Below are 27,633 nucleotides of genomic sequence, written 5' to 3' on the forward strand. Positions count from 1 at the left end.
TGAAAATCTACCCCTTGTCTTTGTTCAATGTGCAAATAATCGCTCCCCGGAGTTTTGCAAAACTCTCTGTGGGGGAACACACAAGGAATGAGCCAAGTGGTGCCATTGTCAAACATCCTAAACTGGCACTCCTACTCCTTGTGTTGAATGTCTTTATTCCATTAGCCGGTCAGTACAACTTTGTTGCACCCAATCACCACGGTGAGGGGCTCACATGTACATACGCACACACACGCCACGCACGCACGCACACACACAAAATTTCTTTCTGGAAGAGAATCTATGAGGACACAAAATAACACAATAAAGAAGAGAGGATTGGATCCAAAACCTCCAGTGATATTTGATGATGATGATGATGGAGAGAGAGAGAGAGAGAAAAGGGAGAAAAAAGAGAAAGAAAAAAGAGAGAAGAGAGAAGAGAGAGAGACATATTCCAAACTTCTGGAGTGCAAGTTTACTTCTGGCTAAAGCAACTAGATGCTCTGCACAATCACTACGCTCGACCATTCAACAAACCTATCAAAGGGGAGGAGGTATTGAACGAGTGGTTCACAGAAGGGAACACCTTCCTCAACCCAAAATCTGAAGAAACCCAACTAACTCACTTAAGTATAGACCAATAACACGCCTGCCAACAACCTACAAACTTCTGACAGGAATCATCACAGAAATGATGTACCACTACCTAACACAACAAGAAGGCCTGGAGGCAGAACATAACAGATATAAGAGAGGATGCTGCGGAACAATAGACCACCTACTACTAATCAAGACCATACCTGAAAACTGTAAAACCGTAAGAACCAAATTATCCACAGCCTGGATAGACTAAAAAAAAGCTTTTGCTAGTGTTCCACACTCATGGATGTTATAATGCATGCAGTTTTACCAGATCAACCCCCAAATAATCAAACTGATTGAGAAAGCAATGGAGCTTTGGAATACGATATTGATATTACAGCATTTGGAAGGAAAGATCGAAATGACAAGGGTGAAGATATTTCGTGGGATCTTCCAGGGTGACAGCCTTTTGCCTCTCATATTTTGCCTGACCCTGGATCCACTGAACAACCTCATTAATAAGCAAGGACATGGATACTCCCTGACGTCCAATAAGAGAGAGTTATAAGAGACAAGGAAGGTGACACATCTCCTGCACACCAATGATTTAAAACTCTTTGCACCAAACGACGAAAATTGGCAGAACAACTCAAATTAGTGAAACGGTACTCCGATGATATTCAAATGGAATTTAGCCAAGATAAGTGATGCCAAATGCACATTCGTAGAAAGTATACCACCAAAAACAGACAACATAAGAGAGTCGAAACAGACAAGAGTCGACATAAATACAACAAGCATTCTGAGTATTGCGCTGCAATACATGTCCCATACCGGCAGTCTGTCGTCTGGAAAACTGTTGGGGAAATTACCAAAGTTCAAAGTGCCATAACTTTGTCAAAAATGATCGAAACGTCGTGAAGTTCGAACTTGATCTGTAACTTATCATGAGGAAACCATTTACCAAGTTTGAAATCGTTAGCATTCAGAGTTTAGAAAAAAGTCCGGAAAACTGTTCTTTGTGTGACAGACAGACAGACGGACTGACTGACAGACAGACGGACAGACTGACAGACGGAGGGACGGAGTGCAAACCTATAGTCCCCTCCGGTGTACATGGGCAGGGGACTAATAACACAGGAGCTAGGCAACAAAGCATCACATAAATACCTCTGAGTCGAAGTCACCAAATACACGACATGACCAAAAGTATGTGGACACCCCTTCTAATTAGTGGTTTCGGCTGTTTCAGCCACACCCATTGCTGATATATAATCAAGCACATAGCCATGCAATCTCCATAGACAAACATTGGCAGTATAATGGGCCATAATGAAGAACTCAGTGACTTTCAACGTGGCACCGTCAGAGGATGCCACCTTTCCTACAAGTCCGTTCATCAAATTTCTGCCCTGCGAGAGCTGCCCCGGTCAACTGTACGTGCTGTTATTGTGAAGTGCAAACGGCTAGGAGCAACAACAGCTCAGACGCGAAGTGGTAGGCCACACAAGCTCACAGAAGGGACTGCCGAGTGCTGAAGCGCGTAGTCAGTAGTGCATTAAAATCGTCTGTCCTTGGTTGCAACACTCACTACTGAGTTCCAAACTGCTTCTGGAAGCAACGTCAGCACAACAACTGTTCTTCGGGAGCTTCATGAAATAGGTTTCCATGGCTGAGCAGCAGCACACAAGCCGAAGATCACCATGCGCAATGCCAGGCGTCCGCTGGAGTGGTGCAAAGCTCGCCACCATTGGACTTTGGAGCAGTGGAAACGTGTTATCTGGAATGATGAATCACACATCACCGTCTGGCAGTCCAACGGACGAATCTGGGTTTGGCGGAAGCCAAGAGAACGCTACCTGCCCGAATGCATAGTGCCAACTGTAAAGTTTGGTGGAGGAGGAATAATGGTCTGGGGCTGTTTTTCATGGTTCGGGCTAGGCCCCTTAGGGTGTGTCGGAGTGAATTCCATTCAATGTACAATGTGCGCTGAGTGGGTTCATCAAAAATGTAGTGGTTTGAGAGGGTCATTTACCAGTGTGGCAGCTACATTCAAGTGTAAGGTGTGCACAGAGGGAGCTGCAGATGGAGGAAATGTTGAGTTGGATCTTGGAGATGGCGTGAAGCTGGAAAGTGTGAAAACATTTTGTTACCTAGGAGACATGCTGAATGGAGAAGGTGGATCAGACTCGGCAATGGTTGCTAGAGTGAGATGTGCATGGAAGACGTTTCGGGAACTGAGTGGCGTGCTGACGAGGAAGGGAGTGTCGTTGAAGCTGAAGGGAAAGGTGTATGCTGCATGTGTGAGAAGTGTTATGATTTATGGGAGTGAGACATGGGTAATGAACGTACAGCAGCAACGAAGGGTGGAAATGCGAATGGTTCGGTGGATGTGTGGAGTATCGTTGAGAGAGAGGAAGACAAATGATGAATTGCTAAAGATGATGGGAATAGAGCCTGTGATTGATGCTGTGAAGAGAAACAGTTTGAGATGGTTTGGTCATGTGTTGAGGAAGGATGAAAGTGACTGGTTGAGAAGAGTGATGGAGGTGAGAGTAGAAGGAAGTAGAGGACGGGGAAGACCGAGAAAGACTTGGCTAAAGAAGGTCGAAGAAGAAATGCGGGCAAGGGGGTTAACAAGGGGAGATGCAGAATATAGGACAAAATGGAGAAGATTGTCATGGGGACCGGACCGCAAGGCTAAACCCCGCTCTTGCAGGGAAAATGGCCTTAAAATGCCTGTTGTTTGTTTGTTTGTTGGGCTGGGCCCCTTAGTTCCAGCGAAGGGAAATCTTAACGCTACAGCATACAATGACATTCTAGACAATTGTGTGCTTCCAACTTGTGGCAACCGTTTTGGTAAGGCCCTTTCCTGTTTCAGCATGATAGTGCTCCCATGCACAAAGCGAGGTCCAGACAGAAATGGTTTGTCGAGATCAGTGTGGAAGAACTTGACTGGCTTGCACAGAGCCCTGACCTCAACCCCATTGAACACCTTTGAGATGAATTGGAATGCCGACTGCGAGCCAGGCCTAATCGCCCAACATCAGTGCCCAAACTCACTAATGCTATTGTGGCTGAATAGAAGGAAATCCCCATAGCAATGTTCCAACATCTGGTGGAAAGCCACTCATCCACTATCGACATTCATTTATCCACTCATCCCAGCTCTCTCTTCCTCATACGTGGCGACTTCAACTGTCATCATGCCAGCTGGCTGGGTGTGGGTACATTTCACAACCGCCAAGGCACCTCAGCAAAGGACTTCTGCGACTCACTGGGACTGACACAATCTGTCAATTTCCCGACCCGGATCTTAGTCAATGGAGCATCTTCTCTTCCAGACTTGGTTATCACAAACTTCACTGCAAATGTCTGCTGCTCTTCTTCTGCTCCAATCAGTTCTTCTGATCATTTGCTTGTTAAAGTGGCCATCTCTCTGGCCATTCTCAGAGAGCCTCCTCAGTGCCGACTAGTCTGGCATTTCCCTCGGGCTGACTGCCACGGTCTTCAAGTAGCCATCAATCATCTGGACTGGTCTCCCATCTCTAATGCCTCTGACATCAACTCTTCCTGGGAATTCTTCCAAAGTAAACTTCTCTCTCTCTCATGCACAGATTTATCCCATCTCATCTTCAGTTGTCATACCCCTCCTCCCGTCCGTCCATGGTACACTGAAGCTTGCGGTGAGGCAGTTGCCATGAAACAACTTGCCTTCTCCTCATGGAAGGCAAATCCAACGGAAGGCAATATCATTTCCTTTCACAAAGCTTGGAAAAAGTTTGTGTCTACCTTCAGGAGAGCCAGAAAACAATATCTCTCTAATCTCAAGACTGAACTCTCAAACCTGTCTCCCTCCTCCAAATCCTGGTGGCGTCTGGTCAAATCTGTTTCTGGTGTTTGTTCCCCCTCCATCCCCTCCCTTACCTCAAACGGCTACACAGCTGCCACCACACGTGAAAAAGCCAAATGCCTCAACTCTGTGTTTGCCTCAAAATCTTGTGTCCCGAACCCAACTCTCTGTACCCAACTTACCCAGTCGAACCCAGCTGCTCCTGGACTCTGTGTCCTTCTCTCCTGACAAGGTGAGAGCCAAGCAGTGTCCAAGTGTTTTATACCTCTCCAACCCCCCCCACCACCCACACCCCTTTCCCATGCCTCCTCCCCCCAAGCCCTCTCCCTCCCACAGATCTCCCGATGACCCTGTTCTCTACTGTTGTACTTGTGTGCTTCCCTCTCTCTCCCCATCTTGTCGCCCGCTCCCTTTATTATATGTTTTATGTGTCCGTTTGTTCTTTTGTGATCAATGTTAGCTCTTACACGAGCCTCGATCTTGTATACAAAAATAAAATAAAAAAGAAGCCTTCCCAGAAGAGTGGGGGCTATTAAATCAGCAAATGGGGGGGGGGGGGGGGGGGGGGAGACCAACTCCATATTGATGCCCATGATTTTGGAATGAGATGTTTGATGTTCGGGTGTCCACATACTTTTGGTCATGTAGTGTATGTCACAACAAATTTGCAAAACAATTACCAAAGAATACCTGCATAGAACGAGGCTGATCGTGAAAACATACCTTTCTTTAAGGAACAAAATCAAAGCCATAAACCAACTCGCAATACCAGTATTCCAGTAGAGTTGTGGCCACAAGTGGAAATCAATAAACTAGATATCAAAAGAAGGAAACTCCTCATCATACACAAAATTTTCTACAAAACCCAATGCATCCTCAGAATGTACCTGCCGAGATGAGGAGGTAGCGTCCTGAAGGAGCTCAACCAAGTGCACAGAGCGACAACAGTAGGATTGACTGAGTACGTGAAAAGTTCAACAGACTACCAAATCCAATTTGTATGCAAACACGAAGACAACAAACCAAAAGGTATCCCTAACCCACCCAGAAAAGAATTTCAAAAGTCAGGTGCAAATGGAATATGTCACAAATGTAACCGAAACAGCAACAAATACAGAGGAAACATGAACCTGTAGCGGCTACCGCTGGGTTTACACAATCGCCTTGCACCTACCAAGGAAGCGGAGCGATCACCATGCCGGGCTCGTCCAGGGCGCCCGGGCAGGCCCGCGCTCAACTTGCCAGGCCTCGGCCGGGACGCCCGGGCATGCCCGGGCACGCCCGGCCACGCCCGCTCTCGACTTGCCAGGCCGCGTCCGGGACGCCCGGGCATGCCCGCCCTCGACTTGCCAGGCCGCGGCCAGGACACCCGGCCACGCCCCCTCTCGCCTTTCCCGGGCAAACGCTCCGGGATAATGTGTGTATATATATTGCTGCCCGATAAACGGGCTTTTCAGAGTACCCGAGTTGTTTTGTGACAATAAAGAAACTCGGACGAATTCCAGCTTTTTGTCACGTCCATTCTTCCGATTGACGTGGGAGCACAGCTCCTACATTGGTGACCTACCGACATGGACACGGCAGTTGCCCTTAAACTGCCTACCTTCTGGGAGGCTCACGCGGCGGTTTGGTTCGCCCAGGCGGACTCTCTGTTCGCCCTGCGAGGCATCACGGCCGACGACACCCGCTTCCACCATGTGGTAGCAGCGCTCGGTTCAGCCACCGCGGCCCACGCCCTGAGCCTCCTCGAGAGCCCGCCAGCCGCTGACAAATGCGGCGCGATTAAAAAGCTCCTCCTCGACGCTTTCGCCCTCCCATCGGCGGAACGCGCACGGCGCCTGCTCGACCTGCCCGAGCTCGGCGACACGCGCCCGTCCGAGCGAATGGACTACATGCTTTCGCTGCTCGGCGAGCACTCTCCGGCATTCCTGTTCCGGGAGCTGTTCCTCCATCAGCTGCCTAGCCCGGTACGCTTCGCCCTGGCAAGCACGACGATCACGGATCCCCGCACCCTCGCCAGGGAAGCCGACAAGATCTCCGCGGCAGGCCAACGCATTGCAGCAGCGACCTGGGGCCCACCGCCGTCCGACGCAACGCCCATGGCGCCCGAGCACCCGGCACGGTCGACGACCAAACTGCCGACGCAATTGGCGGCCGCTACGCCGAGCCGACCACCTCCAGCACGACGACCGGGGCCTCCACTTGACCAAGCGTGGTGTTACTATCATGCCAGGTTCGGACAGAAGGCCCGGACATGCCGACCCCCGTGCACCTTCGGCAGGCCGGGAAACGGCCGGGCCGGCGTTCATTACCAGCCATGAGCGCCGGCCACACGGGCAACTTACTTTTCATCACGGACAAAGCGTCCGGACGGCACTTCCTGTGCGACACCGGCGCCCAACTGAGCGTCATACCCGCCTCTGATCAGGACAGGCAGTCCGCGGTTTGCGGCCCCTCCTTGGTTGCGGCCAACGGATCGGCCATCCGCACCTTCGGCCCGCGCAACGTCACCCTCTGCTTCGGCGGCCAACGCTTTACTTGGACGTTTGTAACCGCAAACGTGCCCATGGCTCTGCTAGGCGCCGACTTCCTCTGCGCACACGGACTGCTGGTGGACGTCCAACGGCGTCGCCTCATCAACGCCGAGACCTTCAGCTCCCTGGTATGCACATTGAGCAGCTCCGCTCCGACCGAGCTGGCATGCGCCCTCCCGGCGGCGAACGAGTTTGCTCGTCTGCTCACGGAGTTCCCGGCCCTCACGCGGCCGACGTTTTCAGCCGTCGCAGTACGACATGGGATCGAGCACCACATACCAACCACGGGCCCGCCGGTCTACGCCAGAGCCCGCCGCCTTGACCCAGCCAAGCTCGCCGTGGCCAAAGCCGAGTTCGACGCTTTGGAACACCTCGGCATCGTGCGGCACTCCGATAGCGCGTGGGCTTTGCCACTACACATCGTCCCAAAGCCAGGGGGCGGCTGGCGCCCATGTGGCGACTACCGCCGCCCTAACGACGCTACCACCCCCGACAGGTATCCGATCCCGCACATCCAAGACTTCTCCGCCCGTCTGGCAGGACGGGTCATTTTTTCAAAAATCGATCGCATACGGGGATATCACCAGGTACCTGTCAGGGCGGCCGACGTCCCTAAAATGGCCGTCATCACGCCGTTCGGCTTATTCGAATTCCTACGGATGCCGTTTGGCCTCAAGAACGCGGTTCAGGCGTTCCAGCGCTTGATGGACGGCGTGCTGCGTGACCTGCCGTTCCTCTTCGTTTACCTGGATGACATCCTCGTCGCCAGCACGTCCCGGGCCGAGCACCTCCTCCACCTCCGAACACTGTTCGGGCGCCTCAGCGAGCACGGCCTCATCGTCAACCCGGCCAAATGCCACTTCGGCACGACGGCCGTTGATTTTTTGGGCCACCACATCACCAAGAACGGGGCCGTGCCGCTGCCAACCAAGGTCGAGGCCATCACCACGTTTCCGCGTCCCCGCTCCATAAAGGCCCTGCAGGAATTCCTGGGAATGGTGAATTTCTATCACCGCTTCATGCCCCGCGCTGCTCAACTCATGCGGCCCCTCTACGAAGCCCTCTGGGGCAAGCCGGCCAAGCACGACATCGTCTGGTCCGCAGCAATGGACGCGGCCTTCCAAAGCTCAAAGCGGGCCCTCGCCGACGCAACACTGCTCGCTCACCCGGTGCTCAACGCTCCCATCGCCCTCACCACGGATGCCGTACATGAGCGCCGTACATGGCGCTATGCGGTGGGCTACGCGGTGGGCGCCGTACATGAGCAATGGGTGAACGGGGTTTGGCAGCCACTCGCTTTTTTCAGCCGGCAGCTCCGGCCGAACGAGCTCAAATACAGCACGTTTGACCGTGAGCTCCTCGGTCTACACCTGGCCGTTCGCCATTTCCGCCACCTCCTGGAGGGCCGACCCTTCACGGCGTTCGTCGACCACAAGCCGTTGGTTTACGCAATGGCCAAGGTCACGGAGCCGTGGTCGGCCCGCCAACAGGGCCACCTCTCCGCCGTGTCGGAGTTTACCACGGACATCCAGCACGTCGCCGGCAAAAACAACGCCGTGGCCGACTGTCTTTCTCGGGCCAGCGCGAACGCGGTCCACCTCGGCGTGGACTTCGCGCTTATGGCGGCGGACCAAACCACCGACACAACGGTGCAAGCCCTCCGGGCGGCGGACACGGGCCTCCGCCTGGCCGACATCCCCTTCGCGAACACTGTCCTGCTCTGCGACGTCTCCCAAGGCCAGCCTCGCCCCATCGTGCCCGTTACCTGGCAACGCCGCATCTTCGCCTCCCTCCACGGCCTTTCCCACCCGGGCCGGAAAGCTTCCCAGAAGCTGGTGTCGGCGCGATTCGTCTGGCACGGCCTTCGACGGGACCTCCGCGATTGGACCAGCACCTGCACAGCCTGCCAACAGGCCAAGGTCCACCGACACACCCAGGCCCCGCTGGCACCTTTCACCGTGCCCGAACGACGTTTCGACCATGTCAACGTGGATCTGGTGGGCCCCCTCCCCCCATCACGGGGGTTCACACACCTGCTCACCATGGTGGACAGGCCCACCAGGTGGCCGGAGGCCGTTCCCCTCGTCTCCACCACCACCGCCGACGTGGCGCAGGCTTTCATCGCCACCTGGGTCGCCCGCTTCGGCGCACCGGCGGACATCTCGTCAGACCGCGGACCGCAGTTCACCTCCGAGCTGTGGGGCACGGTCGCCCGCAATCTGGGGGTCAAGCTCCACCGTACTACGGCCTACCACCCCCAAGCCAACGGGTTGTGCGAGCGATTCCACCGCTCCATGAAGGCCGCGCTCATGGCCGGCCTTCAAGACGGCGGTTGGGCCGACCGGCTGCCGTGGGTCCTTTTGGGCCTCCGCACGGCCCCCAAGGAGGACCTCCGGGCATCCACCGCCGAGCTTGTCTACGGCCAGGCGCTACGCGTCCCGGGCGAATTCGTGCCCGACGCTACCAGTCCCTGGTCCGCAGCTCACCAGCGCTCGGACCTCCAGGAGGCCGCCCGACGGTTTGCCCCCGTGCCAACATCCCACCACGGTGACCCCCAGTCCTCCGTCCCCCCAGCGCTTCGCACAGCGGAGTACGTTTTTGTGCGTCATGACGCACATCGGGGGCCACTCCGGCCGCCGTACGACGGGCCCTTCCGGGTCCTGCGACGGGACGACAAGTCGTTCGTCATCGACATCGGCGGCAGGTCGGACCGGATTGCGGTGGACCGCCTCAAGCCGGCGCACGTGGACATCGACCAACCGCCACAGTTGGCCCTTCCGCCGCGGCGAGGCCGCCCCCCATCCACGGTGCCCCCCACTCGACCACCCACCTCCACACCGGACCCCCCCCCCCACGACCCGCCAGGGGTCGCTTTGGCCGGGTCATGAGGACCCCCCTCAAATTGACCCTGCCGGTGCAAGTCGATTCTGGGGGGACGTGTGTAGCGGCTACCGCTGGGTTTACACAATCGCCTTGCACCTACCAAGGACGCGGAGCGATCACCATGCCGGGCTCGTCCAGGACGCCCGGCCACGCCCGCCATCGACTTGCCAGGCCGCGGCCAGGACGCCCGGCCACGCCCCCTCTCGACTTTCCCGGGCAAACGCTCCAGGATAATGTGTGTATATATATTGCTGCCCGATAAACGGGCTTTTCAGAGTACCCGAGTTGTTTTGTGACAATAAAGAAACTCGGACGAATTCCAGCTTTTTGTCGCATCCATTCTTCCGATTGACGTGGGAGCACAGCTCCTACAAACCAAACATAATTACTGAAAACTACGAAATAATGCTCACATACAGCCTAATGATCCCATCGATTGTGAACATAGAAAAAGCATTGGACCGGATATAATACTGAGGTACAAAAAATGAAAAGAAGGCATCGCTAATTGAGGTGGCAGCCCCCAGCGATTTTTGTTTAAACATGCAGAAATCAAGAAAATGACCAAATACCAAGTCCTCAAAAATTACCGCAAGTGAAAATATCTTGAGAGCTGAAGAATGCCAAAATTGTAGCAGTGATATTTGGAGCAACGGGAATGATGAAGAAGAACCTTATCTTAAAAACGATCCCTGGGAATATGTCAACAAACAAACTACAGTTGGAAGCTGTCCGAGGCTCAGTAACGATCCTGAAAAAAGCCCTTGGAACAAAATATTAATAATAATAATAATAATTCATTTATTTTGTATAGCGCTTTTCAAGAAGCCCAAAGGCACTTTGACAGAGTGCAAAACATAATGCATAACAATACATGAAAACAACAATTGCAAAAAGACAAGAATCAATAGGGAAATATTTAAAGCAAAAGCAGGGAGAAGGAGAAGTGATAGTCAGGGGTTAAATGCTGTGGGTTGAATGTTGAATGCAGTGTTGAACAGGTGGGTCTTTAGTGATGTTTTGAATGTGGTGAGTGAGGAGGAGTCTCTGATGGTGTGAGGTAGTGAGTTCCAGAGGGTGGGAGCAGCGATGGAGAAGGCCCTGTCCCCCCAGGATCTGAATTTGGTCCGGATGGGGGGGGGGGGGGGGGGTCAGGAGGTTGGTACCAGCAGAGTGGAGGTTGCGGGTGGAAGTGTGTCTGGAGAGGTCAGCCAGGTAGGATGGGGCCAGGTTATGGAGGGCTTTGTATGTCAAGAGGAGGATTTTGTACTGGATTCTCTGGGGGATGGGGAGCCAGTGAAGCTTGTAAAGGACGGGGGTGATGTGGTCACGGGTCCGGGAATGGGTGAGTAGACGGGCAGCGGAGTTCTGAATGTATTGGAGTTTATTGGTGATTTTTGAGGGTGAACCATAGAGGAGGCTATTGCAGTAGTCCAGACGGGAGGTGATGAAGGCGTGGATGAGGGTTTCTGCAGCCGTGGAGGAGAGGGATGAGCGGAGACGGGCGATGTTTTTCAGGTGAAAGAAGGCTGTCTTTGTGATCTGTTTAGTGTATTTGTCGAAGGAGAGGGTTTGGTCACAGATGACGCCAAGATTCCGGATGTGAGGGGAGGTGGATACTGGGATACCGTCGATGTTGAGGGCAAAGTTATGGGTGGATTTTGTGAGCGTTTTTGGGCCAATGATGATTATTTCAGATTTATCACAGTTAAGCTTGAGGAAGTTGATTTGAAGCCAGGGTTTTATTTCAGTGATGCAGTTTGTCAGGATAGAGTGGGTGTCGGTGGAGACGGACTTGGTGGAGATGAAAAGCTGGATGTCATCGGCGAAGCAGTGGAATTGGAGACCATGACGGCGGATTAAGTGACCGAGGGGGGACAGGTAAAGGATGAAGAGGAGGGGGCCAAGAACTGAACCTTGGGGGACACCTTGGGGGAGGGGAGCAGTGGGGGATTTGCAGTTATTGATGGAGATGAACTGGCGTCTGTCAGAGAGGTATGATTTAATCCAAGAGAGGGCAGTGCCGGTAACGTTAAAGGTGGATTCAAGTCGGGTGAGAAGGATGGTGTGATCGATGGTGTCAAAGGCAGCGCTGAGGTCGAGGAGGACGAGAATGTTGAGGTTGCCAGCGTCAGAGGAGAGGACAAGGTCGTTGGTGATTTTGAGGAGAGCAGTTTCAGTACTGTGGTTGGAGCGGAATCCGGATTGGAATGTTTCATACAGGTTATTGGCAGAGAGGTGATGTTTGAGTTGAGTGGCTACAGCGCGTTCCAAAACTTTTGACAGAAAGGGTAGGTTGGAGATGGGTCTGAGGTTGTTTCGGGTGTCAGGGTTTAGACCAGGTTTTTTTAGAATGGAGGTAACAGCAGCAATTTTGAGGGAAGGTGGGACGATGCCTGTAGACAGGGAGGAGTTTATTGTTGCAATGATAAGTGGAGAGAGAGCAGGGAGGGAGGCCTTGACAAAGCTGGAGGGGATGGGGTCAAGAGTGCAGGTGGCAGTTTTCATTCCTATGAGGAGTTCAGAGAGGTCAGTCGGGGAGATTGGGGAGAACCGAGACAGGGGATGGCAGGACAAGGGGGGGCAGGTGGTTGGAGGGGGAGCGGGTGCGGTGGTGGTCAAGCTGTTGTAGATGTTGTCAATTTTGCGTTGGAAGAAAGAGAGGAAGGAGATGCAGTTGTCTACTGTGAATGACTGGGTGGTGGTGTTCAGGGGGCGGAGGAGTTTGTTTATTGTCGAGAAGAGTGCTTTTGGGTCTCCGGAGCCAGAGTGGATAATTTGAGAGTAGTAGGCGGAGCGGGCACGGGAGAGGGCATCTTTGTAGTGTTGTAGGTGGTCCTTGTAGGCTTGGGAGTGAACTGTGAGACCTGTTTTATTGCGGAGTCTTTCAAGTTGGCGAGCACGAGTTTTCATCAGGCGGAGTTCAGGGGTAAACCAGGGAGCAGAATGGGTGAAAGCAACTGTTTTGGTTTTTACAGGTGCAAGCTGGTCAAGGCAGGAGGAGAGAGTGTGGTTGTAGTAGTCAGTGAGGTCGGAAGGGGTGTGGAGGTCAACGAAGGGAGAAGTGGACATTTTTTCAGAGAGCGTGGATGAGAATGAGGTCGGTGAAAGAGCGTTTAGCTTACGGAAGTTGATAGTGCGATAATGTCTTGGTGTTGGGGTGGGGATGTTGATGGTCATAGTGATAGCTAAGTGGTCAGAGAGGGTGAGGTCGGAGCCAGAGAGATGGTGCAAAATTAATCCAGTGGAGCAGACAAGGTCCAAAATGTGACGACGGATATGGGTAGGAAAGTTGACATGTTGAGTGAGGTTAAAGCAGGTGAGTAAATCAGTGAAGTCAGTGGTTATTGTGGAGTCAGTGGAGTCCATGTGGATATTGAAATCACCGAGGAGGAGGATTGAGGGGGAGAGGGAACATAGCTGGGTCAGAAAGTAGGAGAAGTCAGACAGGAATGATGGGTGTGGTTTGGGAGGGCGGTAGACGACAGCCATGACTGACTGCGTGCGACCAGAGAGTTTAAAAGCCAGGTGTTCAAATGATGAGGATGAGGCGATGGGGATGAGGCTGGTCCTGATGTCTTGACGGTGGATAACGGCAATTCCACCACCTCGGCCCTCCGAGCGTGGTTTATTGACGTAGGAATATCCATTGGGTGTGGTGAGGTTGAGTGTGTAGTAGTCCAGAGGTTATTGCCAGGTTTCTGTGAGACATAGAAAGTCCAGTTTGTTATCCAGGATGTATTCGTTCAGGATGAGGCATTTGTTGTTGAGGGACCGGGCGTTGAACAGGGTGAGCTTGATGTTTGATTAATAAAAATATAAAATAACCACCTTTAGAGGCCATTTTTCCCCGCAAAGCGGGGGTTGGCCTTTTTCGGGAACCGTGGTTGTTGTTGTTTTTCGGTCCCCTATTTGAAGCAATGTTTTACGGCTGGATGCCCTTCCTGACGCCAACCCTTTTTGCCGCCTTTAACGACAAACAGGGAATTACCAGTGAACTGGTACTCAATTAGCCGACCTCGGAAGGATGACAGGCTGAGTCAACCCCCCTGGCGTTAATTCAGCGATCGACCGGGATTCGAACCCAGGATCTTTGGATCCTAAGCCGGCACCCTAGCCGCTAGCCCAACACTAGCCCAACACCAACACCAGGATTGAGAATCAATATTGAGAATTGAGAATCAATAATCAAAAATATTGAGAACAAGAAAACTTTACAGCTTGTTCTATGAATCGTGATCCCTTTCTTAAACCGAGGTGGATACTTCAAGACCTTGGAGGATTTCGTTCAGTCTTTTCCAACCCGCATAAGGAGATGACAACCAACGACGCAGACACACACACACACACACACACACACACACACACACACACACACACCACACACACACACACACACACACACACACACACACACACACACACACACACACACACACACACACACACACACACACACACACTTCTTGTTGATCAATAGACTTGAGGCTATCTGATGCACTCAATTGCACAATGTATACAGGTTGATCATTTTCATCATAATGGATGTACTTTATGTTTGTGAAGGTGAGCAGGGTGAAAGTCAAAATTCACGTCTGCAGGTGTCCAGTGTTACCGTTGCTAGTGTACGTCTCTCCTGGCTTCCCGCTCCTCATGCCACTGGCTATCGTCTCGTGTGGAGCCCGACTATTGGTATGATTTGTGCCATTTATTCCTACATTTGCTTAACATTGTTTTTCTACTCGATATAGTGATGTAGCATTTCATCATAAATTGAAACCTTTTAGAGGAAATGTATCTGACAAGTAATGACAGGAATACTCACTTTTGAGTTGTTCAATCAGGCTTTGATTCCTGACAGAATAAGATCTGACTACAAAATCCCAAAATCATGCTGTACCTGCAAGATGTTGCATCATAGAATATGCCACTCCTTTAGGGAGGATGTTAAGCCAGCTTTCTCATCTGCCTACCTTTATCTGTGACCATTAAACATCCTTGATTGATACCTTTCAAAAAGTAGGTTGTTGGGTTCAGGTCCCCTGACTAAATTCCACTTTACTGCTCTTGATTTTGTCCAGATAGGAGATCGGCATTGCTAGGTGGCATCATCACTGCAGAATTACCATCGTCACAAAATCCAAATTTGATATGCCCAGTTATCTGACAGGTCGATGTGCAAACATACAAGTACCTGACCATTGTTTGTATACTTGTCATGAAACAACAGCACGTTCTCATCATTTCAGTCCTTTACCTCTTCTTCATCCTCTTCGTATTATTCTTCTTCTTCTTCATCTTCTCTCTTGTGCAGCACATGGATGCGGATGGCATAATTTTATGGATCGCAGTTGTGCCACTGATGCGATGTAGCATGCCCTGTAAGGCTAGAGCAGGACTATGGAATTTGTTCAGGGTGCTGGCAATAGCTCACCTACTCTTCACAAAGAACACTGTGGGATCTTTAACCTCCACCAATTAATGGAGGCAGATGGTACACCCAGTTAAACATCCATCCTAGAGATGGCCCACATTGATGAATGGTTCTGCTTGTGAAACACTAGGATGCCCATGTATAGCTGGGCTGAGAGTCAAACCCAGGGTGTACAGATCAGAAGTGAGTGTACAAACATCTTAGCTTAGCTATCCTGTCAGCCCATCATTTACTGGAGTGATATAATCAATTATTTTTTGCACGTGACCTCTTTTTGCAGAATTTGCAAACCGAGACCGGCTGCGAGAACTGGTGCTTCCTCACAATGTGAAGTCATATGAGATTGCAGGCCTCGTGCCTGAAACTGCATATGTCATCTCTTTGTATCCACTATACAGTGGCTTCCAAGGTTTAGGTGTAACTGAGGTCATCACGACAGGTGATTTCCTTCCTCTCAATTCTTATATATATATATATATATATATATATTGTGCGTTGATTTACTTGTGAGCCTTTTGAAAGTTACACTGATAAATTGCAATTGGTTGTTAATTGTAAACGTATCAATTGTCGAGCACTTATGATAAGGCAAATTAATATTAATAAATACATTTGTAACTACACCCATGGGTTTATTTTCATAAAAATCACTGTGTGTGTGTGTTCTGTTAATCCCTGGTGAAACAGCAAGTTTTAGCTATGTTGAGAGTGTCAAGGTGGCAAGGTACACCAGCAGTTCCATCACGCTCACGTGGAGTGCTACTTCAGGGGTCACAGGCTATCGGCTCACGTGGGGTCCACCTGGTGAGATTGTCCAGTTCAGCTGTTTTTTATTCTTGTAAAACATTTATCAAGACTAAATCAGCCGATTATGCTGTCAATGTACGCGTTAAGGAAGGGGTGCAATAGATGACCGGTTTAGCGGGGTACAGTAATTAAACCCTGGCTCTGTAGAGAACTCTATATTCACATACACAGCTATGTATGCAGGCACTACTGCAGTCGTTTCAGTTTTACGATTGGAATTGGTTCAGTCTCAGACACTCAGCTCCTCGCACTCACTACAATACCTTTCAAAAAGAATAATTGTTTGCAGGTGTACCCTGGCAAAGTTCCAAATTGCTGACCTTACGATGCAGTATTTTATCAGCTCCATTCTGGTCTTGTTCATCCTGCCCTCTCACCCCTCTCTACAACCCTACCATTCCAGGGCATATACATTTTACCAGAAACCCATACTTTGTCACAAGTCTAAACTTAACACTCATCTCCACTCATTTGTGTAAAGATTTTGCACTTGCTATTGAAACCCATCATTTGCATAGAATGCTGTTACCAGCCATGAGAGATATACCTTTGAATCTCAGGAAAGCACGAAAGTACTCACAGTACAAATGTTGAAACAAAAAGATTTCAAACAAGTGCATTGCCATTTTTAATTGGTATTATTAATAGTTTGTAATACTGTCACAAATTTCTGTTTTTTAATATTTACCTTCTGCTTGAAGTATGCTAAGTCTGCTTGTTTAATTCTGCATTTTTTTTGTGATTTCACTCTTTGAACTTTTTTATGGATTTATATTTTTGTGTGTGTGTGCGGTTACACCGCTTCAACCCATCAACTTTCCATTCACGACATTGGGATTAAAGTGTTATGGTTATATTTAGTAAAATATTATTATTATTATTATTATTACGAAAACGATACTACCGAAACGATACCACTGTATTAAGAAACCTGGGCTTAAGCTGTCCGAAGCGGAAGGTGAGTCATAAAGCCTAAGGCCTATACGTACCGTATTGTTGGAAGGGAAGTAACGCCGATGCTTTCGCTATTTGATGGTCATTTTAACAATTGGTTTGTTTGTGTTTCACACTGAATTAAAAACGTAAAGGTAGAGCATGGCGATTGTGATATATGACAGGTCCGACGATATGTTCGGCATGAACGAAATTGGAATCAAAATGGTGGTGTGTGGAGAGTCAGCCGCCGCAATGACATCAGACGTAATCACATCACCCTGCTATGTGACTAGAATCCCAGCTCTGATTGGTATACGTTGGTGGGGACATACATACGTACATACATACATACGGATGGACAAACACTGTTCTAGACTGCTCTGCCCAATGGGCTATGCCGTAAAAAACATTATTCTGGTGGAGAGAAAAAAATTCCATGTTTCTTCTGGCCCAGAAAATAAAATTTGGAAGCTTATGGTGGTTGGCAGGACACTACGTACTCTTCTGCATTCTGATTATACTTCATGACATTGCCACGTCTCTAAATATCCATATTACCTATTATGTATAATAATGGCAAAACATTTGAACGTCCCCCTCCCCCTTCTGCTACTTTGATGCATTTCCTCTTCTTTGTACCTATTACCCCCTTCTAATTCCATGGCTATCACTTTTTCCTCTTTCCTGCACATCTTACTTTTACTTTTTTTCACTTAACGCCCTCACCCTTCTACCTTTTGTATATATGCAATATGTATGACCCTTATGTGCTGTATATGCCAAAAAATGGACATATGCAAGGCTGTAATTTTAATAACAATCATCTTAAACTTTCATAACAGTCATCACCATATGCTTTACCAGCTACGGGTCCAATGGGCAGTGTGCTGCTTGACAAGACGACGCTCTCGCATCGCATTACGGGCCTGCTCCCTGACACAGTGTATACCATTAATCTTCATGCAGTCTATGGAGACCTGGAAGGTGCTGCTGTTGCCATCACCAGCTCCACAGGTTGGCATTTTTGTGGTTTGCATGAAGCTTAAACTGATTTAATAAGACTAGCAGAGTACCTGCCCTTCAGGCGATCTTGTTCCAAGCATACAACACCTTTTTTTGACACATACCTATATTTGGGCGGTGTATAAGCAACAGACATCTGCCTCAATAACTCCCAAAAATAAAACAAATAACCCGGGTTGCGTGCATGAAGAAACAACATGACTATTGCTTATAATTAATTCAACGAGAGCTCACCTCACTGAACTGGAAAACGTGGGGACAGGAATACTGCACTGTAAATGGTGGGGACTTATAATATCGTCTCCCACCTGGAGCGGCACTACACGATACACAATAGCATAGAGAATTTGTGTCATTTGTGCACAACAAACAAACAAACAAACACACACCCACACAGACCATGTCCATGCATTTTCGTAAGGATTCCAGAACTCTACTTATTGCAGTGCCAATCTGCAATTTGTATAAATTGACATATTGAGTCACCTCATATCCTGTGGCTGCTTGGCGGCATCATATTGTGGGGGAGCGGCTGTGCCGCTGATGCAACGACCCCTATTACGAGTCAGCTGGTACTCATTTTGCCAACCTCAGAAGGGTGACAGGCTGAGTCAACCCACCTTGTGTTGATTCAACGGCACACCAGGGGCTCGAACTCAGGACCCTAAGATCTCAAGCCAGCCACCTTAACTGTTAAGCCAACACCAGGCTTCCCTCATACATGACAATGACAATCAAATTATTAGTTGAACCGAAGAAATAATCTAATTCCATTTTAATATTTTCCTGAGTATCACAAGAATGGAATTCAGTTCCATTATTTATTGGATAATATTCTTGCAAAACCTCGATTGGGCAAATGGATATTAAAGTGTTGGAATTTTGTTTCAAGAAATGTTCAACAATATCATACTAAAATACGCAATTTGGTGTCTTTCTGTCTGTCTGTCTGTCTAACTATTTTTGACAGCGATACATTCGGTCCTTACTTATCCAATCTCAAACAATCTTGACAGGAAGACCAAGGGTCACACAATGAAGGTTGTAGCGAATTCATTTGCCCCCTTCCCCATAGGGGTTTTCTTCGCCAAGGGGGTTTTCCCTGCCAATGCGGTTGCGATTTGAGGTTTATATCCATGTTAAGCTAGCTTTATCGTGGCGTTTTTTCAAGGCCGTTACTAATAACAACGCTAATGATAATAGCGTAATATTAATGTTATTACAAAATAATATTAATACTAATAATATCCCACCTCCCCAAGGGGTTTCTACTCTTTAAACAAACGCCATATTGACGCTTATAAATATCGCTTATCATGGCATTTTGTGGGGGCACCCTACCAGGAGTAATAAAAAATATTATAAACCACAAACACCTTTGATTACCTTTTAAACAGTCGCTCCTGCTGTTTAACACGAAGCTGAAAGGGAGAAAACCCAGGGTGTGTACAGTTACCAAGCAGCTATCTAGCGCTTGCCAAGTCAGCTGTTCCTTATCAACGGTTTTGAATGGAGTGCTTGCTTGAATGGTTAAACTACTTGGCGAGTTCTCTACAATAAACCTGGTAAATGAACACACCCCTGATATTCTTGAGGCCTGACCTCAAGAGGTAGATCTACTGTAATCTATATACCTCACAGAGGAATGACCCTTCCTGCTACCCTCAAAAGGAACTGGTGTACTGGTACTAGTATAAGAAAAGACCATTTTTACCATAATTCCTTTTGTTGCATTTTAATTTCAGCACTTATTCATAATCCATTTCAGAGTAATGTTTAGGAAAGATTGTCAAAGAGGGCTGAGGAAAACAATCCAGGAAGTTGAAGATGGGCCCAAAGTGGTTAAGGAATAGGGGAATGTGGAAGACAGGAAAAAGGATGTAGTTGTAAATATAGCAATCTGCTCATACTTGGTTGAGATCAGTCACATGCATTGCAAAGTGTAGAAGGTTGAATATTTTGCTGTTGTTTGAAAGCAAAGTAGTCTTCCTTGAATTTGTCCATTTATCTTGTCCGTTTTGATGTCTGTTTGTCCATTCCTTGTCTGGCTGTTTTTATTTGCCCCATTGTTAGTGTATTGATTTCCCAAATCCACCGTCATCGTTCCATGAGCGATTGAGCGTTCTGCTAAACAAGTATTATAAAGAACATTCATGATCGTGCTTTGTTTCTTCACACAGGAAGCACAGACTACAATGGTGATGAGGGCGTAAGGAATCTACGGGCAATAGATATTTCAAGCAACAGCGTACGCATATCTTGGGCTGCCTCCACCCATGCCACCGGCTATAACATTTACTGGGTCAGAATTCCAGGCAAGGCATAGCTCTACACCAAGGCCTTTCGGTGCAACTTCAAATCTAATGTAGATCATTTTTTATGCAATAGAGTAAAGTCAACAGTATAAACGGATTTTTTTTTTTAAAGCAGAGATAAAATTGTCTAATTTATTGGTAATGTTTCCGTTTGATTAAAAATCTAATTGAATGTTGATGAAAATCAAGTAAAAGCATAGCTTTCAATGGAAAACAGCATTATTTATTTTAAGAGCTGTAAGGATATTGCTGACTGATTGTAGAAGCTTCGCCTCCCTGATTTGCAGTTGCATAATCCGATATTAAAAAGTCATTGTTGAACTGTGGATTGCTGTTGTCTTGCCATGTATTCCAAACTTTGCTGTGTTGACGACAGAGTTATGATTAATCCATCTTACAGGAGGACAGCAGATGTCACATATGATGGTGCGAGGTGATTCAACAAGTTACCTACTGGAAGGCCTGCAGGAGAGTACCACTTATGTCATCCGTGTGGCACCAGTGTTTGCTGATCGAGATGGTCGTTCATCAAGCATCTCTGTCCGAACACGTGTGTGCCTTTCTACCTATAGAGCAAACACAAGACATGATTAGAGCCTGTGCAATGATATTGAAAAACGATACCTTAAATATAACTCCAAACATACCAGTACCTTAAATACATGCCATGACTTCACTGTATATTATTTCAAAGCTGGTAACAATCATGAACTTACTGAAAAGATAATTCACAAAGTAACCAAAACATAAATGCTTACACTTTGTCTGAACTAAAAAAAAACAAAAAACTATCAGATGATCTACCGAAGATCAAGTTTCTTCAAGTGATGGATGTTACTGATGACAGCATCCACCTCAGCTGGCCGCCCGTCGCTGGAGCCACATCCTACCAACTCAATTGGCGCTTAGTTTCTGGTAAGTTTGGCACAGCATAACACGAAACACACATTTCACACAGCAGAATTAGTAAAGGTGGGCCAGTGTATGCCCACCTATTTCTCCTTCGAGCTGCGTCATATTTGTTTGGTGATAAAAAGTCACTGTGTGTGCAATGTGTTAGTGCGTACGCGTATGCACACATGTATGCTTGTGTGTGCACGTATGCGCACCTCTGTCTGCATATGCATGTAAAGGTTAACCATTCGATTCCGTTGGATCTAACTGACAGGTGTCTATCAGCAACAACAGAAAGTCCTTCCTGCAAACGTTTCGTCATACCAGGTTGGACCGCTGCAAGCTGGCCGCGCTTACTTGTTTATTGTCCGGCCGGTCTTTGGCCAGCGCCTGGGACCAGCCAGAACCATTACTGAGCGCACTGGTGAGTGAGTGGTTCTACTACGTTTGTTGCTGAACATGGTTGACTATTGTTTTAAATATTAGTATGTTGTTTAAATTAATCTTACTGCTAGCAGTCGAGGGAAAGTGGATAATTCATTTTTTACAGCTTACTACTATTCATGGGTAATGAACATAGAGCAGCAACGAAGGCTGGAAAGAGTGGAAATGCGAATGGTTCAGTGGATGTGCGGAGTATCGTTGAGAGAGAGGAAGACAAATGATGAATTGTGAAAGATGATGGGAATAGAGCCTGTGATTGATGCTGAGAAGAGGAACAGGTTGAGATGGTTTGGTCATGTGTTGAGGAAGGATGAAAGTGACTGGTTGAAAAGAGTGATGGAAATGAATGTCGAAGGAAGTAGAGGACGGGGAAGACCGAGAAAGACTTGGCTAAAGATGGTGAAGAAGAAATGTGGGAAATGGGGTTAACAAGGGGAGATGCAGAAAATAGGGCAAAATGGAGAAGATTGTCATGGGGACCGCAAGGCTAACCCCCGCTCTGGCAGGGAAAATGGCCGTAAAATGCCTGTTGTTGTTTTGTTGTACTACTTAACGTTATATGGTGCATTCCTTAAGTGAAACCTTTATAGACATTCTTTGTAACTCAAGGTTTGTTTTAACTTCATTAACAAGTGAGGTGACCTCAATAATTTCCCCTCAGAAACAACACAAGATATAACAGTTTAAATTTGAAGATGTTACAACATCGTAAGTAATGGTTTTATTACTGCACGTAGTGTCTGTTGTCTTCTTCTTTTTACAAGCAAGAGCCACTCATGGAAGAGCATTACAGAAAAAATATAAGAAGACTAGCAAGCAAATTGAGTTAAAACACAACCACCTCAGCTCTTTGGCTTGCATAATAAGGCTTCCACAAACTAGTGCAGTAATGATAATGACAAGCAAAATTAAAACGAGTAAGCAGAAGAAAACTAAAAGACAGGAGGGAAGGAAAATACATTGGTGAAACTTAGTGTGCCTGGTGACAATATCTGTAAGTCCTATCACTGTTGTGGCCAAAGGAATGCTGAGGTTTGGAATTAGGGAGAGGAGTTATGAGTTGGGTTAGAAGAATAGAGAAGTTATGGAGGAGGGTAAATTAAGAGCAAGGGTGATCGGAGGTGATGCGAGGAAGACTGAAGGAGAAAATTGAAGCATGTGGGGCATACAGGAAAGGGAAGTTATGAAGAATGATGAATTGCTTAGGGAGGAAGCAGCAAATAGGAAAGAGTAAAAAAAGCCCCATAATTTCTAAATGTTGATGAAAGCACCCCAAAGTAATGCCGACTGTGATATTTTTAAATTATTTGTTTCCACAACCAGTAAAATATAAATATAAAATATGGAGGATGTGTATCCATCGTGAGAAGTTGTCAGATACTTCAATGTTTGCACAGGCTACAGTTTTGTAACACTCATCTATGATCTAGAAAGCATTAACATTTGTGTTATATGATCTGCATTAAAGCAGGACTGTGGGATTTAATAGAGATGGTAGGCCTGATGGAATGTTTTTTTTATTGTCTGACTTCCCTTGTGCAAGTATTTATGTTGCTTTGTCTTGCAGTGTGCAGCCGAGCTCGTGCAGACATCGTCTTCCTGATGGATGGCTCAGGCAGCATCGGATCAGCTTTTCAGCGCATCAAAGAGTTTGCCTTTCGCATTGTATCGTACTTCCCACACGTCGGGCTGAATGGCACACAGGTATTCTAGATGCACGACTCACACAGACTTTCTGTAGCATCTGTTCAAAAAAATGTGTCAGCTGTTAATGTTAGGGAGGAAGCAGCATGTGCTTCTGTTCAATTGGAACTTTCCGAACAAAGAAATGTTAACTCAAATGTTGGAAGTAATTTAAGAGGACAAAAGGAAATACTCTTATTTGCTTCCTTATAGTCTTTGTTTTGTTATTATGACATTGCCCTGTGAACTGTCTGATCTGGAGTAGTTGCAAGCTGACTAAAACTGCCTTTATGTTGCAAAGCTGGCACATTATAACCCTATTAAAAGGTTAAATAGGATAGTGGGTTAAGCATAACAAGATGTTTGGGTTAAATAAGTTTTTAAAAAAGCAATTATGGTTAGTACATGTAAGGTAAATAAACTAATTGTAGATGTGCAAATGAAGGAAGCCAAAGCATTAAGTGGGCAGATCTGGATATACTACTGGCATACTCGGCCAAATGGCCCATTTATTGTACTTAAGTGTCCTTATTATATATACCATATTGATCACCAGAATCAGTTTGTAGCAAAAGAGCTTACATTTAATCAACATTTAGACAAAAACGCAAAAAAAATTGCGTGAAGGAAACAAATACACAAACACACTTTATTATTGCAACACTTCCATCTCAAGAGTTTATGAAAAGCAGAAAAATTGGTATTCTAAATGAAAATGGGGTCAAAACTCTTCACAAAAACATGGTAAAACTAGAAAGGTTGGGGTTCAGGGAGTAAATTAAAATAAGAGTATAAATACAATTGTGTATCATCCATCGATTACAAATCCTGAATATGATTGTGACATCCTTTTCTGATACGATCAATATATTGACAAGCAATGTGCTGTGCATTGTGTGCAGTTTGCAGCGGTGCAGTACAGTGAAAATGCGCAAGTGGAGTTCCACCTGAACCGTTTTAGTGATAGAAACTCTGTGCTTAAAGCCATCCGCACAATACGCTTTCTCGGAGGCGACACCAAGGCAGGCAAGTTTCAAGTATCATCATGATTTTATGCATCGCAGATACCAAAAACACATCATCCAAATATGCCTAACAGATTTGTAGGTATGCAAATGAGCGATTTTGGTGCTTATGATTCTACTTATTATCTCAATAAAATGTATTTGTATCATACACTTGGAAGTACAGAGAGGAGTTTATGGGAATTTCAGAGGTTTTGTGTGGAAGGACATCAGAAAGGATGCATTGTCTAGGATATATAAATCAGGTATGGTGGATGGAGGAAGTAGTGAGGCAGTTGGTGCAGAGGAGGTTTGGAAGAGGGTAGAGAAGATCAAGGATAGAGGGGGACAACCGGATGCAGAGTTGGTGCATCTCTATGGGCAAAATAAGAAAGCAGCAAGGAAAGCTGTGGATAAGGCACGGAATGATATGGAAGTGGGTGTGTGTTGGTAAGCGGGACGGTAAACATGAGGGGTATTCTGTGGAGGATGTTGTGTGTGGATGATCTGGCTGTTGTGGGAAAGTTCAGTGATTTTCCTGATGAGTACTGAGAAGACTGAGATGATGTAGGTCGGGCAGCAGAGAAAATATATGAATATTAGGTTGGAGGGGAAGGAGATCAGACCGGGAACTGGATTTGAGTATCTGGGGGGAACAGTGACTGGTGATGATAGGTTGGAGGCAGAGATGAGGACGAGGATTCAGATGGGTGCAAATGCGTGGAATGAGGGTGGAGAGATTGGTGGCAGACAGTAAAGATATCAAGGAAATTGAAAGGGAAAGTTCTGGTGACTTGTGTAATGCCAGCCTACCATTATGGTCTGGAAACGGTGGCACTGAAAGAGACAACAGCAGAGGCTGCAAGTCTGTGAGAACAACTGGGTCAGGAGTATTGTGGGAGTGAAGAGGGTGGAGAGAAGGAGAATGGATAAACTGAGGGAGGAGATAGATGTGCAAGTAAGCTTGACTCGGAGATTGTTAAAAAGCTGGCTGAATTGGGCTGGACACTTGGTGCAGATAGTGGAATAGAGAGTAGTAAAGAAGTGAATAGGTTGTGGGAGCAAAGGGAGGAGGACAAGAGGTAGATCGTGGCTGGGATGTGAAAATTGTTTGAGAAGGGATCCAACCACCCCATCAATAAGGTGGGGTGGTTGGAGAGTGAAGAGAGTTGGCAGAGTACAGAGATAAGTGGAGAAGAATCGTGGTCAAGGCAGGGCAGAAGATTGAGACCATTGGACCTTACGCCTTATAAAGGGAAGAGAAGGAGATCTTTTTACCTTATAACAACTATGAGTGTCACAAGAAGAGCAACATTGTTCCTTATTCCAGTATGGATGATGTTCCATTACAGATTGTGAAGCTAACAGCTAAGATGTTCTTATTTGAACATCTTGATTTTTTTTTTCATATTTTTTGTGCCATCCCTTTGTCTTGTTTGGTGTCATTTAAGTGTTTTGGATGGGTGTGGTCTTTTGAGGCCTGCTCCGACGTCAACCAATAAATTATTTATTTGTTTATCGTACACAAAAAAAAAAAACAACATAAAAAACACTTTTTTTTTCATTTTGCTTCTCATTCTTTCACTCTCTTAACTTCCTTCACCTTTATGGTTTATGGGTTCAAACCTTGCTGAAGGGAGCAGTTTAGATTTAGATAGGAAACTGTTGACGGAGCTGTTCTCAGGTGAATTACTATGTTGCTATCAGATTGTTGGTAAAAACCCAGTCGGTTCATTAATGACCTTCAAGGAAGGCGCAACCTGTCTGGCTCACGTAGTTTAGTGATTTTGTCTATATGAGGCAGCAGCCCACACATTATGTAACTCATCATGCCATCAGACTCACTTAGGATGCCACCTAAATGCGGCATATAAGAGACAGTACCACTCACATCGCACAAGCTTGTTAAGATAATTATTCCGTCCATGTTTTTGCTTGTACTAGGCCATGCCATCCAGTTTGCAGTGCGGGAAACGTTCTTTGGTCGACACGGTGCAAGATATGATGTCCCACGCCTTCTGGTCGTCGTGACAGATGGCCGTTCCCAAGATGATGTTGCGTTGCCAGCCCAAAATGCATACAACCAGGGTCTGCTTACTGCACGTATTTCTACAGTTTCTTATTGCTGACCACATTTTTGTTGAAAATAATTTCATGCTTTTATATCAGCTTGAGCATACATACTGTAGATTTGAGTAATTAGATAACAAGTTACTTTTACTGTTACACTACAAAAACGAAGGAAATGTAAAGTTGTTTACTAATTTTGACACCAGCCTTCAGTCAAGACTAGTTCTTCATTCTGTTTATTTGTTTGTTTGTTTGTTAAGTTTGTTGAGTTAAGTTAAGTTTGTTATGTGTCAGCTGTGTCAGCATTAACAGTTAAGTTTGTTGAGTCCTCTACTCAATGGATTGTTTTTATCAGTGAATCAATATTTTACAATATGCATTTCAGTCTCTAGGTTTGTGCTGTGTAGAGCCCATGTTAGTCAAATGTTGGTCTTTTTCTGGCACCATTTTAATGTTACAAAATGTAGACTATGGCAAGAGAATTAGAATTAGGAGGCAGGAATTTGAAATTTCTTTACATTTTTCCAAAGATATTAGTCTAGTAGGAAGACTAGGTCCCCCTGCACCCCCCGGAGATATACTTCTAATCAGTGTTTCTAGATTGGAAAAAATGTGTAGAAAATGACTAGCTATGGCCCCAAGCTGAAAAAATGTCCCACATACCATTTTTATGCAAATTACTGCTGCCATTATCAAAAAAACGATTTTTGACATATCTCAGCCAATATTGCAGATAATTGAAAAAATAAGGTGTCTAGACTCATGTTTTGACGGGTGTAGATCATGATAGAACTATTCATAACAAGATCACCTGTGTCTATGGTTTGCTAGTATGCTAATTAGTGCTTTATTTACAAAATAATCACAGTTTTACGAAATAATAGACTCATATTAAGGTCCGTCTACACAGACGTTAACACAAAGTTTTATTTTTCTAAATATTACAACTGTCAAAATAGTCCTAGCACTCAATGTGACCACTCTTCTCTTGCTTGTTTTAGATAAACATCATTAGCATTAGTGATTCTACACTGAGTCAGTCATCATCATTTTCATCGAAATCGTCAGAGTCAAACTCTTCTTCTCCTTCCTCTTCCTCCTCCTCTTCGTGCTCTCCTGTGTTCAGAAGATCCACCAGTGAGGTTGGTAGGATGGGACCACTGGACCACATTGGTTTCAACAGTCCTTC

General features: G+C 46.8%; 1 protein-coding gene across 1 annotated transcript in view; it reads left to right on the top strand.

Moving 5' to 3' along the window:
* LOC137425150 (uncharacterized) overlaps window positions 1-27,633 on the top strand; it is a 510,298-nt gene that overhangs the window by 78,397 nt on the left and 404,268 nt on the right. Inside the window, exons 9-19 of the mRNA XM_078776351.1 lie at window positions 14,401-14,526; window positions 15,549-15,707; window positions 15,956-16,072; window positions 17,876-18,025; window positions 20,215-20,349; window positions 20,750-20,899; window positions 21,145-21,264; window positions 21,518-21,667; window positions 23,255-23,391; window positions 24,273-24,396; window positions 26,319-26,462. Of these exons, the coding sequence (XP_078632477.1) occupies window positions 14,401-14,526; window positions 15,549-15,707; window positions 15,956-16,072; window positions 17,876-18,025; window positions 20,215-20,349; window positions 20,750-20,899; window positions 21,145-21,264; window positions 21,518-21,667; window positions 23,255-23,391; window positions 24,273-24,396; window positions 26,319-26,462 (1,512 nt within the window). The remainder of the gene's footprint in view (window positions 1-14,400; window positions 14,527-15,548; window positions 15,708-15,955; window positions 16,073-17,875; window positions 18,026-20,214; window positions 20,350-20,749; window positions 20,900-21,144; window positions 21,265-21,517; window positions 21,668-23,254; window positions 23,392-24,272; window positions 24,397-26,318; window positions 26,463-27,633) is intronic.

Source organism: Myxine glutinosa, chromosome 4 (genome assembly GCF_964187855.1).
Source record: "Myxine glutinosa chromosome 4, kmMyxGlut1.1, whole genome shotgun sequence".
In the NCBI taxonomy this organism is placed as follows: domain Eukaryota; kingdom Metazoa; phylum Chordata; class Myxini; order Myxiniformes; family Myxinidae; genus Myxine; species Myxine glutinosa.